This window comes from Silurus meridionalis, chromosome 4 (genome assembly GCF_014805685.1).
Source record: "Silurus meridionalis isolate SWU-2019-XX chromosome 4, ASM1480568v1, whole genome shotgun sequence".
NCBI classification, from domain to species: Eukaryota; Metazoa; Chordata; class Actinopteri; order Siluriformes; family Siluridae; genus Silurus; species Silurus meridionalis.
The window spans coordinates 10111996-10130499 of NC_060887.1; the positions used below are offsets into that span (position 1 = coordinate 10111996).

The window sequence follows — 18504 nt, forward strand, 5'->3', positions numbered from 1 at the left end:
TTTTGAAGATATACAAATTAAAAAATTTTTTTTAAGAACGTAAATGTCTTTACATTGACTCACGTCATAACACAAACATCTAAATAAAAAACGATCAGGTTTTCTACACAGTATTTCACTCTATTGGTATTCTACGAGAGAAATCCCCTACCACTGGATCCTTACACTGTATTATTTACGGTGTGCTTTGCGATTTAAGATTGATTTTCCAAATTTGCGTAAAGCGTGATCTGATTTTTCTGGATTTATGTGAGATTATAGATTAATAAACTATACATCCTTAGAAGATGCATTTTGCTGAACTGATGTCTAGTAGGAGCAAATTGTGAATAAATGTCCTGGGATGAGCTCAGAAGTGTGATTGCTGCAGCGGTACAAATCTCCAGACTCAGAAGAGAATTCATTGAAACAAGGCTGAGCTATAGACATATAGTCTTTTTGGGAGGTGCAGATCTTGAGGGTATCCAACTGGGATTATCCACAGCAGTTAAAGGAGCATCAGATATGCAGAAGCTACTAGCAAAAGCAGAGCATCTGGATGAATCAGGTATGTCCTGAGGTTGAGATCCTGATTAACCATAGAATCAGGATAATTTACTATCACATTAGGCATCTGGGGAACATGTAGAGTTGGAAGAGAGACAAATGATTGGGTATACGGCATATATGCTATTGCACAGCCTTTTTTCAGGCTCAGCATTTTGCCTAATAATAACTACATTATTACAATGCAAGTCTGTTGGTTCAGCAAATCCTGCTTGCTGAAAAAACTCATACTATAGCACAGTTCACAAACACACTGGAATTCTGACAGGCTATAAAACCTAATAAGTTGGCTGGGATCATGATAAAACAAAGCAATCTGGAAGTGTGTCAGGCAAAACAATCAAAAGTCAAAATAGCACTAGAGGAAACAATCCAAAATCCAATCGTGGACCTCCACTGACCTGTGATCTGCAATCTGTGACCCAACCACAGGATATGATGGGTCGGGAATTTCTGAATACATTTCATCATGAGGCCTGGGAATGTCTAATTGTTGGTTTTTAATGGTATCCACTAGACATAACATGCTCATATTATAGACACCCAAAACTTTCAAAGCAATACACTTTTCATTATGACTATTAATAATATTACAGATTCTATATGGGTACCTATAATTTCCCCATATTTTTTAGGTTGATTTAAGTGAGCTTGGATGTTTAGCCACCCTACCCATTAGGGAAGTGGTGGCTTAGTGGTTAATGCTCTTGGTTGCTAATCGGAATGTCAGAGGTTTAACGGTCAAGCTGGGATATGCAAATAAAAAAATTCACTGTGCTGTAGTGTATATCTGACAAGAAAACCCTCTTATTTTGGGACTGAGAAGTACAAAAGATTTAATCCTGCAGCTCCCTTAATGTTGCCATAGGACTCTTGGTTCAGAGGACTCTTATAATGTCCCTGATAAGTGTTCTTCATTTGTCACTATTGCCAATTTTCCAAGATTTCTGAATACATTTAGTTTAAACCTTAAAGCAGTGTCTTTAATATTGGGATGCACTGATATCTACCTATAGGAACTGCTTAAAAAAAAGAAAAAAAAAACCCACAACTTGGGGACGGTGCTGTGCATGCAACTTAGGAACCACAGATACAGTGCTGTGATGTGAAATGATGAAATGCAAAATGACTTCTGTAGACAAAGTATGCAGATCCTATTCTGGGTGCGATCCTTTTTCTGTACAGTACTTGCCTTAAAGCAAAATATAAAAAACCAAACCTTTTTCCTAAATACTTAGGATGGAAACACTTCATGATTATAAAGCAATAACACCTCACAAGCATGGTTCTGTTGACTATGCATTTTATTTAATATGCTTTAATACATTTAAAACTTGCATTAAAAGTTCATTACGTTTGCTCACCTTTTGATTATTAAAGTTGCCATAAAGTTCCCAGTTTAATGTCCCCGTACAGACAGTGTGTGCAGGCTGTATTATAAGACCATACATTTTTAACTCCCTCATAATATTACCTCAAGAGTGCAAAGCAGGAGGTAGGATTTTAAGCTCCTTTTTCAAGTTGTTTTCAGTGCTTTAGAGAGTTCAAGTTCTGTACATTAATAAACAGGTTGTTCACGGCACTTGATCTGGTTCTCCAGTTTTCTCCCTTAATAGAAGATCCTACACTGGCATGAGGCATTTTTATTCTTAAATAAACTTAATTGACACTAATGATCAGGCTCGGCTGAGAAAAATGGGTTGCATTCCAAGGCTGCTATTATTACGTTTTTATTGACTTCTCTTACCAAGTCCATTCAGAACAACCATATCCTCTGGGACATATATTACTTTAATGGGCTGGTCCATATTTGTTAAGACTCCTTGGAGGTCTAAGGTCAACATCGATTTTAGAAATAGCACCTTCATGCTCTTCATGAACAAATAATTAAAAATGTCTATGCTATGAGGAAAACTTTATTACCTAATATTTAACAAACAAAAAATCTAACTATCTAACTGTTATACCTTCATTTTAATCATTATTAACTATGTAAAAGTGGCTAATCAGCACAATGGCAAACTTATACGTCCATATATGGCCATTTTTCCTTTAAATTTTTAGTGGGCCCTCATGTAATTCACTAAGAAAAACTTGTTTAGAGGACTCATTCAAAGCATAATTAACACTTTAAACTCATCATAAACCGAATTTCAACATCAAGAAAACACATTTGATAAATATAATAAGTGCCCCTAATCCTTATTTTAGTTTATTCTGTAGCTATGCACTGTGCATTAGATGTTTATCCTTTTATTGCCAGAGATTCTGCTTATCAGCAGCATTCCTTAATCATGCTGACACATAGTTCACACGTTTTTTGTGTCAAAAAAAAACAAGAAAAACTCTCACATGCAAATAAAATAAATAAATAAATAAAATAAACAAGCAAATGTTGCACAGTTTCAAGAATCCAATTCCAACAAAGAAAAATATGCAAATAATCAATTAATCCATTACATCATGTTACTTCTTAATTTTTTTTTTTTTTTTTTTTTTTTTAAGCATGCAGCGACGCAAATAAAGTGCAATTTAATCGTAGCTCATAAATGGAATGATATATAGATTGAGAGTGATGAGGGTGTACTGGGAGTATGTGTGTGTGTTAATTGGAGATCATTTTGCTTTATGCTGCATTGTTTAGTGTTTTTTAGGGACTCACTGACAGGAATAAATGTCAGCGCTCTACATTGTGACGTTATCTAGATGAAGAGTCGAAACTAAATACCAAACCAAAACAAATGTTTCATACAGGCATTGCTTCATACAGTGTGATGGCCCTTTGAGATTTCACAATCTTTTAGCTCGATCTGCAGAGGTCCAGAACAGACTATAAAACCCACACAAAGAGCTCAGTGCTTTTACCCGAACCAAGCATAGATATGCATATAAACAGTGTGGAATTAGTTTTTAGTTTTTTTACTAATGGAAGCTGTTTTGTGTGTAGTGACTGGAAGCACTGTGAGAGATAAATCACTTCCTCACACTGTCCTTTGAGTTCAGAACACCACCGTGATGTCGAGGCACTGGCAGCCATGGGTCCATATTTTATAAAGGGATCAGTCAGCATCTCTCTCAGAGGGTTTTCTCAGGATCTGTGAGAGGATATCACAGATTTCTGCAGCTTTCCAACTTATCCAAATAAACAAAAGTCAAGAATGATGTTACATCTTATTCACGATGACATCTCACGTCTGTCCCACTGACTGTCAAATAATCAAGATGTTGGTTTCCCTCTCTCCTGGCAAACAGCCTCTCATCTCCACTGCTTTACACAAGCCCTGCTTTCGCTCAAAGAGTCGAGTCGAATTGCAGCGCTCCAGATGATGTATGGACGTGTGGCTGGAGCCTGTGCAATGACACGGCTGACATAGAGCTCAGGTCGCCGCAGCTGCGCAGGTGGATCCCCTCTGTTCTCGCAGGGTCGGGATCAGCATGAAGGATGACAGGATGGCCCTCGCTGTGAGAATGGTGGTGCCCACGGCGATGGTGAAGCGAACGCTGCTGGTATTGCTGCCCTCTGCTGGCACCCCAAGAGGTGCGCAAGACCTACACACATTGCCGTACATTTATTTGACTTCAGAGTGTATGGAATTACATTTGGGCTAAAAAATATTGAAGATTTTAAAGAAAGGAGCAAAAAACGTACAATGAGAATACTCTAAAACTGAAAACTCAAACTCAAATTTGGACCTAGTTTAGAAGTACGCTAATGGTCAGAACAAAAACACCCATTTCTGAATTCTCTGGGACAAGGGAAATGTCCATTGTTAAAAGTGCTATACAAATAAAGCTGAATTGAATTTTAATTGAAATGTACAGTTGCTTGTTACTTGTTTAGACAAACGTTATTAATTGTCTTTCTTAAAATTTCAGTTTTTTTGTATCTTTAAACAAGTTGGAATATTGATTTGGTTGCTGACTATAGCCAATTTTGTGTTACTGGCTAACCTAGACTAAAAGTAATATCTCAGAGGCCATCAGGTCACGACCCTGTACCAGGCCGTGCAACCAGGTTGCAAGAATGTTCTGGGAAAAATGTCCAATGTTTGTAAATGTTTGAAAACCCCTGTTATAGCTGAATCAAATAGCACTAGTATGGAGATTGACTATTTCATCAGGAGGGGAATAGCTGCCTTGAAACTTCACACATCACACCTAATGATGAAGGCTGAAAGTAGTAGGTTACAGGGGAAAAGGAAACATTTGGTGGCAGCTTTCCATTCAGCTGTACATGACCAAAGCCTCTTTCAACTGCTAATGCAGTAACTCCACCACCTGCTTCACACCACATATATCTTCTACATTAATTACTATACAGATTCAGATAATGTAGCTAGCTTACCATTATTACATTACTCTCTTTTCAAAATTCTGTAATCTTCTTACCTGATCGAATGGGAGGTTTCCCTCTCCTGCCACTCTCCTTTTGGGTCTCTGACCACAGTTCCCAGTATGCTCTGAGGCAAGGGCTAGATTTCGCTTGGACCTCTGTAGCAAGCGCTGCACCAGCACTCTTGTCACCTGCATATAGAAAAGATGTATTTCGGAAATCTGAGATATGAGACTTCTTTCTGTGCTTTTCTGCTGACACCAGAAGATGTTCACAGGGAAAATGTTCATTGTTAAAAGCGCTATACAAAAAAAATATGAATTAAATTAAATTCAATTAAATTGAAATCCCTGGACAATAGCATAGTGATTTCCATGACTTGCGATTGGCCAAAGAGCTGCACAATACTATCCATTGACCTACAAGGCAGCTCTGTTAATAGACATGAACCTTTATGCTGCAGAGAACCAACTCTTTTAGCTTTACCACCAGGCCTTCAGCGTTGCGTGCAAATTGTTTTGTCATTAAAGAGTGTAATAGGATACACAGATTTATAATTTTGCACAGTTATTGCAATGATTTATTTCTACTGTTAACCAGGTAGTCCAAAAAAGGCATTGCAGCTGGAAATGGAATTTTTAGTAATTTCTGGTAAAAAAAAATAAACAGCCATGCAATACTAATATCAGTATAATAATAAACGGGATCTTCTTTACCCACAACCCACTCAATGTCAGTCGAAAAGTGGCAGCTCAGTGGTTAAGATGTTGGCATTCTGCCACTGCTGGTCCCTTGAGCAAGGCCCCTAAGTTGTATAAATTAAATAATTGTAAGGTCTATGTCAATGTTTTATGGTATTTAGTGTTTTGGTTCTTGGTTCTGGTTTCCTAGTTTTGCATTTTTTTGCAGGACGAAGAATTCAATTTTCTTCATTTTAAAACAAAAGCCAAACAATAAGGATAGAAAAAAATTAATACATATGCAACACAATGCTAGTTTGTAAAAAGTTTTTTAAAAAGTAATAATAATAACCTTGAGGTCTCCCAAAGATTGAGTGCAGCCTTTGTGAATGCGCAGAGAGCTGGTCAGAGGCTGTTTGGAGGGTAGTTGCTCTGTGGTAGCCTTCAGGCTTCCCTTCCTGGGCAGCGTGCCAGTGGACACCAGAGGAGATTTCTGCAGCAGTAGACAAGCTGACAATCGGCCTGCAGCAAAACAGGAATTCCAAAATTTGAGATCAAAACTTTTTTTGTGCCAGGTTAAATAATACTTTTATTAAAATAAATTGAAGCATTTATTTTAATCCTGCTACTTCCACACAGAGGTATCCGGTACATGGGGCAATTTTGCATTTGACTAATATTTGCACCAACTCATTTTCTTATGCTTTTATTTATGTTTTATAGCCATTTTTTTTTTTTTTTTTTTTAATAGCACAGGAGCATTTCTCAGGTAAACTTGATGCAGCATCCTCTATGTGATGCTGAATGTTCTTACATTATCTGTCAAAAGTTTGAAAACACTTTTAAAATTAGGAAAAGACTTTTATGGCTTCTGAGATACACGCCATGCAATTCCGTCTGGACTGTCACTCTGTGACTTCACCATACAACATGACCCGAAGCATACGTCCAAGTTCTGTAATCATTATTTAGAGAGCAAACAGTCGGCTGGAGTGTTATCTATCATGGAATGGCCTTCCCAGTCACTGCATCTAAATCTTATTTAACTGCTCTAGGATGAACTGGATCACAAGGTCAGAAAGAAATCTCCAATTATTGAAGAACAACTTTGGCAAGTTTTACTAAATCTATGGCAAAGTATTTTAAAACCATTTTAGGTTCCTCAAAGAACCTTAAAGTAAATGGTTCTTAAAAGAGAAGCTTTTCTGATAAGACCTTTTCCCTCAGAGGTTCAGAGAGTATAAACTAATTCTACTCAACTCTCCCCTTTTACACTAGCCATGATCCAGTTTATACTTTAAAGTTAAAACCTAAATATTATTACTATTTGCAATGAGTTGGAAAAACAAACTTCCTTGAGGCTAAATAAGCACAAATCTCCACACTCTAGTGCAACATCATCCAAAAAGAGCGGAGGTTGTTGGAACAGCAAATGGGGGCAAAATGTGGAATGGGATGGCCAAAAAGCAAATGGTCAGAATACAAAACTTATGATCAGCTAAAAACATTTGTTTGTAAAGTGTACTTATTGGTTTTCAGACATTTCCTTTTAATATCAGTCATCGGGAAGTCTTACCTGTGTCTGATGAGGTATGAGATCCACCCTCACCAACTCCTTTGCTGCCTACAGAGCCTGTAAAGCCACCTGCAAAAGGCACAGCACTAAGCATATATATAATAGTAATAATATAATGGATATATAATAAATTAAAGCTCTATAACACATTGCAAATTGGAACATTCATAAAAAAACAGTAAGTGAATGTTTATTTGAATATTGCAGTTTTTGTGAGGTACAACAAAGGCCGGTATTACTATAACAATCTCCTGTCACCCATAGTACTACTGATCAGTATGATTTAACCACTGATTACTGATGCCTGGAGAATATTTGGAAATATCATAAAATTACACAAACTTTTAAACTTCTTTTTTAGTTTGGTAATGAGAAATAGAAATTATTATAAAAAGATTTAACATACAACTCCAACTATAGTGACCATCACACCCATATGTGTTTTTTAAACATCTTATTTTAGATTTAAAGTCACACCTTGCTGTTCAACTCCATGCTTCTAGGAACACTTTCCACTAGTTTACTCAGAGTGTGGGTGTAGGGATTTGTGGTCATTCAGTCACAAGAGCATTAGTTAGAATGGTGATGTCTGATGTGAGGTTGAGGAGGCCCATTGTGCACTGGCTATTCAAGTTTATACCAAAGGTGTTCAACTGGGTTTATATCAGGGCTTTCAACTTTGTAGCAACAGTTTGGGGAGGATCCACATATGAGTGTGGTATATGAGTGACACGTTTTCCTGTCATAATATACAGTTGCATTGCTTTACTGTAGAACTGTAGAGCTGCATTGAATGCAATTAATATAAACTGATTTTGTTTAGGGTTAAAGATTTGGTTCTTGTAAACCTTCTCCTTGCTACACTTGCTGCTGAGCATTATCCCATCCACATTCTGTATGAACGGAGCTAAAATCAAACGGCCGGAGATGCACACACAAACATTCGATAGCAACCTTTTGTCTGCTATGACCCCAAAATAAAAAAGTAGCGCTCACACACCTGTATCACTGGAAGAGCTCAGTCCTGGGTCACTGTGGGACCTCATAAAAGGAAGTGGGGCTTCACTCTCCCTAATGTCCCGGCCACATCTCCAATGGACACAAGGGACCGGATGGAGCCCAGGAGACACACCACACAGGTGATCTCGAGTTACACCTGAGGAGGGCATAGCTCGTGGATTGGTTGCGTCAGAGGAAGAGTCGCGTCGAGATGAAGAACAAGGACACACCAGGATTTCTGGGACAGAGGAGCGTGTGAAGGCAGCACTACCAAGCATCTCTAACTGAGAACAACTATAGGCAAGCAGGGCCTGGCGTCGCATTACTGGAGACCTATAGATGGGATAGAAGAATTCTAATTACATTTTGTCTGTACTGTTCTTTTCCTTATTGCTTCACATTTCCATTATTTAATCAAGGAAATTTCCTGATGTGATCGTTCCTATTGTAACATTAAATTAATTAGCATGTAAAATATGCAGAAGTATTTGCTACCAAGAAGCTCCATTCACCAGGCGGTTGTATGTAAAGGATTTAGATTATGCACATCAGTATTTTATCTCAAAAGGTTCTGCAGCGATGCAAAAAGTTTTATAATGCATGAGTAAAAAAATGCATGTACTGCTAGAATTGATGGTGTACGGTGGTGCTGAAGGCAGCAATGACTTATAGAGATAAAGTTTTAATTACACATAGCCAATAAGAAATTGTTAAACAGTGATGTAGCAATAGTGTATGTATGGGGACCCAGGGATGCCTTCCTTTTGTTAATTCTCTATTGTATTTAGAAGAAAACATTCCTGTTTAATCCAGGTAAAATTGTAAATTTACAACAGCAAATTAATCACTTCAATTATCAGCATTATCCACATCAGTTTCTGTCTTATCACATAAGGTAAAAATCACCCGCATTCAAACCCGTCATCAACATGTCAATCAACTGTTCTCTATATGCACATTTTAGTGATTTTTTTCCACTGGCTAAAGATTATGATATTAATGTTTTACTTTTAAGGTCAGTAATTATGTCAGGAATTCTTCCCTCCTTAAACAGAGTGCTACATACCAGCTAGTGAAAAGTGAGCCAGCTTGCAGCACTGGTCCATTTCTTCATTCCTGTCCTTGTATTCATTGCAACATGTGTTTATTAATGTCTCCACCTCTGTCTCATCACTGGTCCTTGTCTTTACGTGTTTTCCCGTTCACAGCTGTTCCTACTTCCGTCTTTATTAGTTTGTGTAGAAATGCTTCTCTATAGTAGCGCATGCAGTTTAACTGGGGTTAGGGTCAGGGAAACACAACAAACCGTTTTGTTTCATGTTTCAAGTTTTTCTGGTTTCTCGATCACTTTTTGTTTCTCGTTTCTTGTTCCTGTTTATGCCCTAGTATTGTTGTTTGCTAATCGCCTGACCATGGCCTGTTCCACATTTTTGATTCTGCTATCTGTTTTGGATTTGTTTGCCTTGATTTGTTTATTGAATTAAACTTTCTTCACCTAGCACTTCCATCTATCTTTGCTATCATGAGTATGACCCCATAACCATCCCAATTTTTGCAGGCAGATGCAAAGTCAAGGCCTAATAAAAACATTTAAAAAATAGTTGTACTTTTTCTTAACTTTTCTTTTGTTGTTTTCTAAAATACATTTATACACTACTAAGTAATGATTTATAGATTAATAAACTATGATCACCAGTACTTTTTACCTAAAGGTGGAGGTGTTGTAGGTGCTGGGAGAGGAGCAGGAATTAGACCTTTCGCCTCTGAAGCAGCAGCGAGCTGAAGGTGGTTGTGGGATGTGGTAGTCAATGCCCTCCCCTCCCTCGCTGACACCTCGTCCCCGTGTCCGCACTGAAAACGCCACCTCCAGCACACACGAATCCTCTGATGGAGAGCTGTCATCGGGGATGTCTACAATCTCAGACATTAGCAGAGAGCCGCTGTCACCTGACACTGAAGGAAAGAAAGAGAGTGTCAAAGAGAGAGCGAGAGCGAGAGAGAGAGAGAGAGAGAGAGAGAGAGAGAGAGAGAGAGAGAGAGAGGGATAGAAGAAGGAAATGTACAGACAATACATTGTGGCACTGCATACATAAAAATAACACAAAATTGATTACCTTCACCACTGAAAGCCACAGAAGTTCCCCTCTCAGCAGAAGGTTCACCACCATTAGTTGGCTACAGACATACAAAGCAAATGAACACACCACCACATATACATATAATTAAGTTAGATATTCTCCTTGCATGTACATACCTGGCTGGGGTCTCTTTGCCCCATTACTGCTTCATATGGAGGAGGACAATCTGTAGGGTAGAGAGGCACGGGACTCTCCATTGAGCCATTATATGTGATACTGCAGATACACAGAAACATGCGTGTGCTTGTGAAACAGGATGTATGTATTGGGATTTGTGAAAAAGAAAACGAGACCAATTTCAATTCCATTTTATTTCTGTGGCACTTTTAACAGTGTATATGATAAGAGAAGCAGATTGCAAGAACGTTTTTATTTGAATTTATCTCTAACTAGCAAGCAAAAGATGATGGTGGTGAGAAAAAAACCTCCCTAAATGATATGAGGAAGAAAGAAAACTTGGGAGGAACCAGACCGATTAATTCCACTTGTTCCACTTCTATAAGGTTTAGCACATCTTGTACAACAACGGTGTATTAAGCTCCATTCTATATCAGGAGAAGATAAGGTGTTTATGGCAAAAAAACGAATGAAAAAGTGTGAAAAGGTCCCTGCCATAGCTTGAGCTTTCGGCTCACGATCAACTGTATAGACATTCGTTCTTGATAAATCACGAGCCTACTCATCAGGTACATGCAAAGCTCCAAACAGACAGAAAACCATATCAGGTTTGAACAGGAGACTGTGGCGCTCTAAAGCAGTAATTTTTCTCATTAGCAATTATTTCATAACTAATGACAAAGCAAATATACTGCCATACATGTCACAGTGCCAGGAGTTATGCAGTGTATGCAGTGTGTGTGAATGTGTGTGAATGTGTGTGTGTGTGTGTGTGTGTGTGTGTGTCTCACCTCTGAGCATCAGTCTCAGAGCTGCAGGTATATTCAGGGGGGTAGTAAGGAGGTGGAGGGATGGGAGGGACAAACTCTTCGAAGTCCATCATGTTAGTGAGAAAGGCATCCTGAGGAGTGGTGCATTCTGGGTTAACCGAGCGGGTTCGGTGAGGAGCCAGCTACAGAGACACAGAGGAATAAGGACAGAGTGTGCAGTTAAGTGCTTTTTAGTGTACAAATACATTTTGGCCCACATCATAATGTAAAGTTGTAGCAAAACGTCTTTGTATTCTTGCCTCATACTCACCAAATGAAGCAAGTCGAGAGAAAAAATATGGATGCTACAGGTGACGGTTGACAAAGTGCAAATGATGGTTGAGAGTATACTAAGCCCACAGGCACTAAACAGCAGGTCCTACAAACAAATACACATAATGCATAGGTATTGGCATGTATAAACAACTGTTTATAATAAACCTCATTATTAATACACTATATTAGCAAAGGTTTGTGGACACGTCGGTATAAGATTTGCATGTTTTTCTGAGCATCCCATTTCACCCTTAGTTCCCCTCTGCTGTTATAATAACCTTAATAATTGTGCATAATTTGTGCTCTTTCAGTCACAAGGGTGTTAGCAGCAGTCTGGTACTGATGTAGGATATGGAGGCCTGTGATCTAGTCATTGTCAGAATTCTATAGCGGGCCACTCATGATTCCAACCCATGTAAAGCATATCTTCATGGAGCTGGCTTTGTACACAGGGCATTGTCATGCTGGAACAGGTTTGTAATGCTACTGCATTCAAAGTCCTATCCGACTCTATGTCAACTTTGTTTTAACAGTTTGGGAATGAACCACACATGACTAGAAAAGTCATGTATCCCAATTCTTTTGTCCAAATTATGTCTCCATTTAGATCTATCAGTTGATTACTTCATCTGATAGACACCTCATAGAATTCCACAGATGCAGGATTGTGAAGGAACAGCAAAAGTTAATATAGTTATAGGTAATTTCTAGGGTTACAATATTCATCCTAAATTGAGCTAAATCAAGGGTCACCAACCTTTTTGAAACTGAGAACTACCGATTAATGTGAAGGGCTACCAGTTTGATACACACAGTTTTCAGTTTGATCTGAAATAACAAATTTGCTCAATTTACCTTTTATTATATGTTATTATTAAAAATTAATGATAGTCATCTATGTGAAGACATTGATCATGTTAATGATTTCTCATAATAATTATCAACAATGATTTAACGAAACAGCTATTTTTAGAAAGGTCCCGTGGACTACTCATGTGCTCCTTGCGGGTTACCTGGTGCCTGCGGGCACAATGTTGGTGAACCCTGAGCTAGATGATGCAATTATCTAATGTTAATTATGCTGCAAAGATTGGGATTAGGAAAGGGACATTATGGAGTGGATAATATCTATTCCTCACAAAAGCAGGTTCTCATGTAAAGCTCAGAACGAAAATGTGACCTAGTGAAGGCCTCTAGACATAAAAAGAAAAATCTCTAAAATATAGGAACTGGAAAAAGGGAGGCCCTTTTCGGGCAAGATTCGGATCTCTGTGTCTCTTCTTAGATGGAGATTGGCTGGATAATTGTAAAATCTGGCAACCCTTGTAAGTGATATTTTTTTGTGTGTTAAAAAATGCGAAAACTCCTCCCCCTCCTCCTCATTTTTCAGTTTCATATATCATTAGAATTCTAAGTGTAGCATCTGGAGCTGAAAATGCAGCATGTGCTTCTTCAGCCATTTTCTCCTTAAGACCTGCTGTGTTGTAGGCTTAAAACTTACTCAGCCATTAGACTGTAAAAATTTAGATGTTATGAGTAGGTATACCCTTTGGGCCTGCTAGCCTTAGACAATGAAGCAAAACATCTGTAGCATTTCTGCATGCCAGTGTGTGTATAATAGTGCACAATTACGTACAACTGATAGAAATCTTTCGAGAAACATAAACCAATACCACTTCCTCACTCTAACCATTACTGCTTCTATTTACAAAGTGGAATGGAAATGAAAATACCTTGAGTTGATGCCGTACTGAATGGCAGTCGGCATGCAGGTAGAGCACTAAAGTCTCATCCTCCATCAAAGAGCATGTCTGTTTCGGGTCACAACATACACATAGACCATGCTCCACCTGTAATGAGCAAACATAAGAGGAAGTATGCTAGAGGAGAGGAGAGAGAGAGGAGAATAGAAGACAAAGGAAATAATGTAGGCAGTTTACCTGGCAGGTGAGGTACGATTTGACCATCTGTGCATTTTGACAGGACAGCATGGATCCAGCCAGGCTGAGAATCACACACACGGCCGACAGCAGCATGAACAGTGATACCTGCAGGAAACACATTTTTTTTAATTGTCTCTTACCACAAGTCAACAAGCACAAGGGATCTCCTGCTACATGAGAAACAAACATACCACCAGCGTAAAGGGTCTTCTCCAAGATATCACTCCTACTATTCCAGAAGCCACAACCTGGAGTGCAGGGGTTGAGATATTTGTGATTTCATGTCAATTACATCAGAACATTTACATTTAAGTACTTTTCACTAAACTGTAAATGGTTTTACTTCCTCACTTTTAAATACAGTGCCATAAAAAAAACTTTGTCCCCTCCAGATTTTCTCAATTTTTGCATATTTGTATTGGTTTCAGATCCTCAAGCAAAAAGATCCATTTCCACGGAAACTAAATATAGTCTTGAAATGATTCTTTTATGTATTGAAGGAAAAAGCTTTTGCAATACCTAGAACAGTGGAACTACTGGTTGTGACCCCTTTTAGCATTAACAATTGCATCCAAATGTGTCCAATTACTGGAGCTCAGTTTTTCCCATCACTGTGGAAGAATGTTAGAACATTTCTCTTTGCAGAATTGCTTTCATTCTTTCACACTGGAGCATAAACTACCTGTTTAAAGTTCTGCCAAGACATCTCAATAGGGTTCAGCACTCTGACTGAGCCACTCCACATCCCTAATTTTGCTTCTTCTGAGTTAGTAAGAAATGAATGTGTTTATTTTCTAGGTGCACCACCATGTTTGACAGTCTATATGACGTTTGTAGTGTGGAATCCGGCACTAGCTTTATGCCAATTGCTAGTCTTCCATAAAATTTCACTCATCAGTCCAAAAAACATTATCTTAAAAGGCTTGAGAGCCAGGAAGGTGTTTTGGGCCACATGTGAGGCAGGTCTTTATGTTCATCTTGGATAACATGGAGTTTTCACTTTTGCAAGCCTTCCATGAAAAAGATTTTTGCACAGTCACTGATAATGTAACCTTATCAGAGCCAAGCAAAGCATACAGTTCCTTACATGTTTGTCAGGGTTTTTTTGTGACCTACAAGATTATTCAGTTAATAATGCACTCCTATGCCAGTCACTTCCAGGAAGCTTAACCACTGTTTCCACATTTTCTCCATTTGGAGATAAAATCTCCCTGAATACCAGGGCATTAGAAACATCATTCTAATCAAGCCTGTGTGTAGGCAGAAAATATCTTTAATAAACGATTGTTTCAATATAGGCTTTTGTCAATTATAATTGTTCTTTGGTGATCTGAAATCATCAAACATTAAGTGGGACAAATACACAGGAATAAAGAACGGTAGTAATGATTTCTTTTCGTGTACTGTATAAGAGTTATGCATGGCCATGTTGTAACATAGTGGAAAGCAAAATAGTGTAAAACACTGCAACTCTCATCAATACTTGTATCATCACTTCGCATACATTTCCTAGAATATATTTAAAATTCTAGCAAAAGAAAAATACAGTACCTTCAATATATATTTATATATAAATGTATACAGTATAAAACCAGCGATATGCCACCCCATCTGTTTTGCACTTTTGCAGTGGGGATTTGTTTTCCAACAGTACAATGACCCCAAACACACCTCTAGTTTATATTATAGCTATTTGTCCAAGATGATAAGTGATGGAGTGCATCGCTGATGACCTGCCCTCAACATTCACCCAATCCAAATCCAGTTGAAATGGTTTGGTTTAAGTTGGCCTGGAGAGTGAAGGAAAAGCAGCAAACAAGCACTCAACACCTCTTGGAACTCCTTCCAAAAGTGTTGAAAAACCATTCTAGGTGTCTAGCTCATGAGGCTGACTGGGAATCTTTCATCCAAGCTAAATTTCGCTAGCTTGGCCAATATAAAATATAAAACATATTATGGGTATATTTTGGGTTGTTTAAAACTTTTTTACTCTAAAGTGTGTGTGTTGTTTTCTTCAGGGTGTCTGTGTTTTTCGCATTCCAGTGGATTTTCTAAACTGGCCCAGTGTTTGCGTATTGGTTGGTATGTATTTTATTGAGGATTCCACTGTTTGACTTTATACTAAGGATTGGATTATACTGGAAATGTTTCTGTGGCATATTAGTTTTTTAATAGATTATTGTTTGTGTGGTACAATAATGATGATGATGATGATTATGATAATAATAATAATAACAATGTGATAGAGAGAGAGAGAGAGAGAGAGAGAGAGAGAGAGAGAGAGAGAGAGAGAGAGAACTTACGAAGAAGCCAGCCCAGAAAGGACAGGACTGGCGCACGCGGGCAGAGGCGCTGAACGCAAGGCTCGTGAAGCTGAACGCGAGCACCATGGCGCCGAGCGCGAGGTGACACAGTCCCAGGTAGAGCAGCACGCGCGCGCTCGCCCTCGCCCTGCCAGAAGCGCCTCTGCGGCTCCCCGACAATGCGCGCGAGCCAGAAAGCGACGCCGCGCTGCTCGTGTCGGACGGTGACGGCATTTTTTATTATTTTATATATATATATTATATATATTTACTTAAGTAGGCTTCGGAAAACTTCGCCAGAAATTCGGCGAACATCCAAATGACCGGAAGTTACCTTTTTTTTGAGTCCTGGGAAAATATATCTGGTCGCCTATAATTGAGTATTAAACTTTGACTTGATTATATATTTATATACATATATCTATATTCATTAACGAACTTACATCACGAAAAAACATTCTTCCATACATATATAAATATATAATTATCTATCTATATGTCATCAGAGTTCTATACGGGTTTCCCTGAGCCCCATCACCGCTCCGCTTCTCCTCATCACGCGTCTTTCCCGCATCCCTCTGCACCCGTGTGCCATTGCGGTAGCGGACGCTGCTTCATCAGGCCAAGCTGGAGGTGGAGATAATCGGCCATCTCGGATCCGCTGTGCAGGAAACTGGACTTTCTGATCATCTGGAGATGATTTGCATCCTTTCCGGCGATCCTACAAGACTGTTCTCGATATCAAGACGCCTCATTAAGAAAAATAAAATCAAATAATTAAAAAAGAAAAACATACCGGAGATCTATAATCCGTAAACTTGGTATCTTCTAATATATCGCTTGGGTTTTTTTTTTTTTTTTTTACATTTTTTTTTTTACCCCCTTTCTCTCTCGTGTCCCTGTCCGGATCCCGGACGTGGGCATCTGCTGCGCGCTACGTCATCGCCGCCATATGCGGACTCGTCCGTGCGCGCTCACGTTCTCATCACGTACATACCCAGTCGCGTTAACCCTGTCTCACGTTGCTCTTACCCTACACAAGCGAACACACTTTCTCTTTAATGCCCCCCCCCACACACCCAATCTACAAATTAAAAAAAAAAAGAGACAGAAAACTAAAAAGCCCCGGATAAGCGCGTCACGGCGCACGCGAGAACTCGTGCGATTTGCTCAATGCAATGCGGCACTCGCCTTGACTTCGGTGCTGATGCTGCACGAGGGCGGTTGCTCAGCGACGCTCTGCTTCTGCACGGGAGCCAATAGGGATGTGAGAAATGCGTCCGACGGGCATGCACATCCGTGATGCATTGCGCGATCAGAGTGAACCAACTGTAGTGATAGGCCAAAAAAAAAAAAAAGTTATATATACGGCCATATGTCCAAAGCCCTTTTTTTTGGCATCATAGACCAGGTACTAACGCGCATGACTAAACACATTAATATGCATATCATATTTCTAGCAGTGGCAGGATGAAAGGGCCAGCAAGACCTTCTCTGCCAGACTATAATCTATCATAATCACTGACATTCGTTTTAATATAATAATAGCTTTTCTCTCAGATGTGCTACTAAAGGGGCAGTGCACCAGAGTTTAAATTTAGGTTAGGAGCTTTTATCCAATCGGATTTCAGCCATCACATCACATGTTGCCAGGGTCGAAGGTATCTATCTGCCTTAAGCCTTTAAAATTAGCACCTGCTGTCCTTTAGTGTTTAAATGTCATGGTGCTTGATGTTGTTGCTTTAACCAATCAGATTGTGTTTCGGCCACTTTACGGCCCCCTAACCAGTCTATTCTGTAACGTCTGCAATTTCCCGTCTTTTGATTGGATGGTCAGAGAAAGAACTAGTCAGAGCATTCAGCCCACATCTGTAGCAAACTGCACAAGCTTAAATATATGCATGTGGATTAGGGCTAAAACAACTAATCAATAAAATCGCTAATGAAATTAGTTGGCAACGGATGCCGTTATCTAATAGTTGGGCTGCTCAAGTTCAGGGTTGATAGGACGGCAAGTTAACAAAGCCGCTTGCGAAATGGCAGAGAGTACAAGGTCCGTCCGCAGCAGGAAAAAGTGTGCGCCCCAAGTCATCCAAGACAATAAGAGCATTTTATATTAAACACAACAAAGAAAACCGTCACCTGAAAGTTATGCAAAGTGGAGTTGGAAGGAGTTGGAATGGAAGTACCACACTGATACATGAGCCATGAAAAGAAAACACACTGGGGTCAAGGATGATGGGGAACGTCAGCACGGTGAGTAAAAATTGTATTTCCTCATCATCATAGTTTAATGAAGCGCTATTGTGTAAACTGTTTGTTTGCTAACTTCAGGAAAACAAACGCTAAATCTAAAAGCAGCAAATAACAGCAACAGTAAATGATAACATTTTTAATCACTGTTGTGGTTTTTAGCTAAAGCTTTTGTATTTGTACACCAATGCATATTTTTTCCCTTTTTTTTTTATTCAAGCCTTTTAGCTTTCATTTCATAGTTTCATTCTCTTTTTATAGCATTTGTCTACTACAACAGTTAACTTGTGTTTTTAAACGTGACTCACTGCGGCTTTAATACGTTCAAATGCTTGTTTTGAGTGTTTGTATAATTAATTTATGTTTTATTTATATAATTTGAATTATTATACAAATTAATTACATATTCTAGATGCGTATATCTTCACAACTGAACAAAACGTCTGTGTATTTTAAAGGCTTAAGGCAGATAGATACCGTCAACCCTGGCAACATGTGATGTGATGGCTGAAATCCGATTGGATAAAAGCT

General features: G+C 38.9%; 1 protein-coding gene across 4 annotated transcripts; it reads right to left on the reverse strand.

The window, feature by feature from the left end:
* Positions 1-1842: 1842 nt before the first annotated feature.
* Positions 1843-17069, reverse strand: fam189b (family with sequence similarity 189 member B). 4 transcript variants are annotated; one of them, XM_046846896.1, is made up of 15 exons: positions 16600-17069; positions 15721-16470; positions 13609-13665; positions 13415-13522; positions 13208-13324; positions 11470-11577; positions 11181-11341; positions 10389-10488; positions 10249-10309; positions 9841-10087; positions 8136-8467; positions 7136-7204; positions 5912-6081; positions 4936-5070; positions 1843-4095 (listed from the first exon to the last, which is right to left on the reverse strand). In XM_046846896.1, the coding sequence occupies exons 2-15, from the start codon at positions 15952-15954 to the stop codon at positions 3838-3840; spliced, it is 2157 nt and encodes a 718-aa protein (XP_046702852.1). In that variant the 5' UTR covers positions 15955-16470; positions 16600-17069; the 3' UTR covers positions 1843-3837. The 4 variants fall into 4 exon arrangements, with proteins under 4 accessions (XP_046702852.1, XP_046702853.1, XP_046702854.1 ...); XM_046846897.1 differs by having other exon boundaries at positions 15721-15928; positions 16055-17069; XM_046846898.1 differs by lacking the exon at positions 15721-16470 and having other exon boundaries at positions 16517-17069.
* Positions 17070-18504: the final 1435 nt, after the last annotated feature.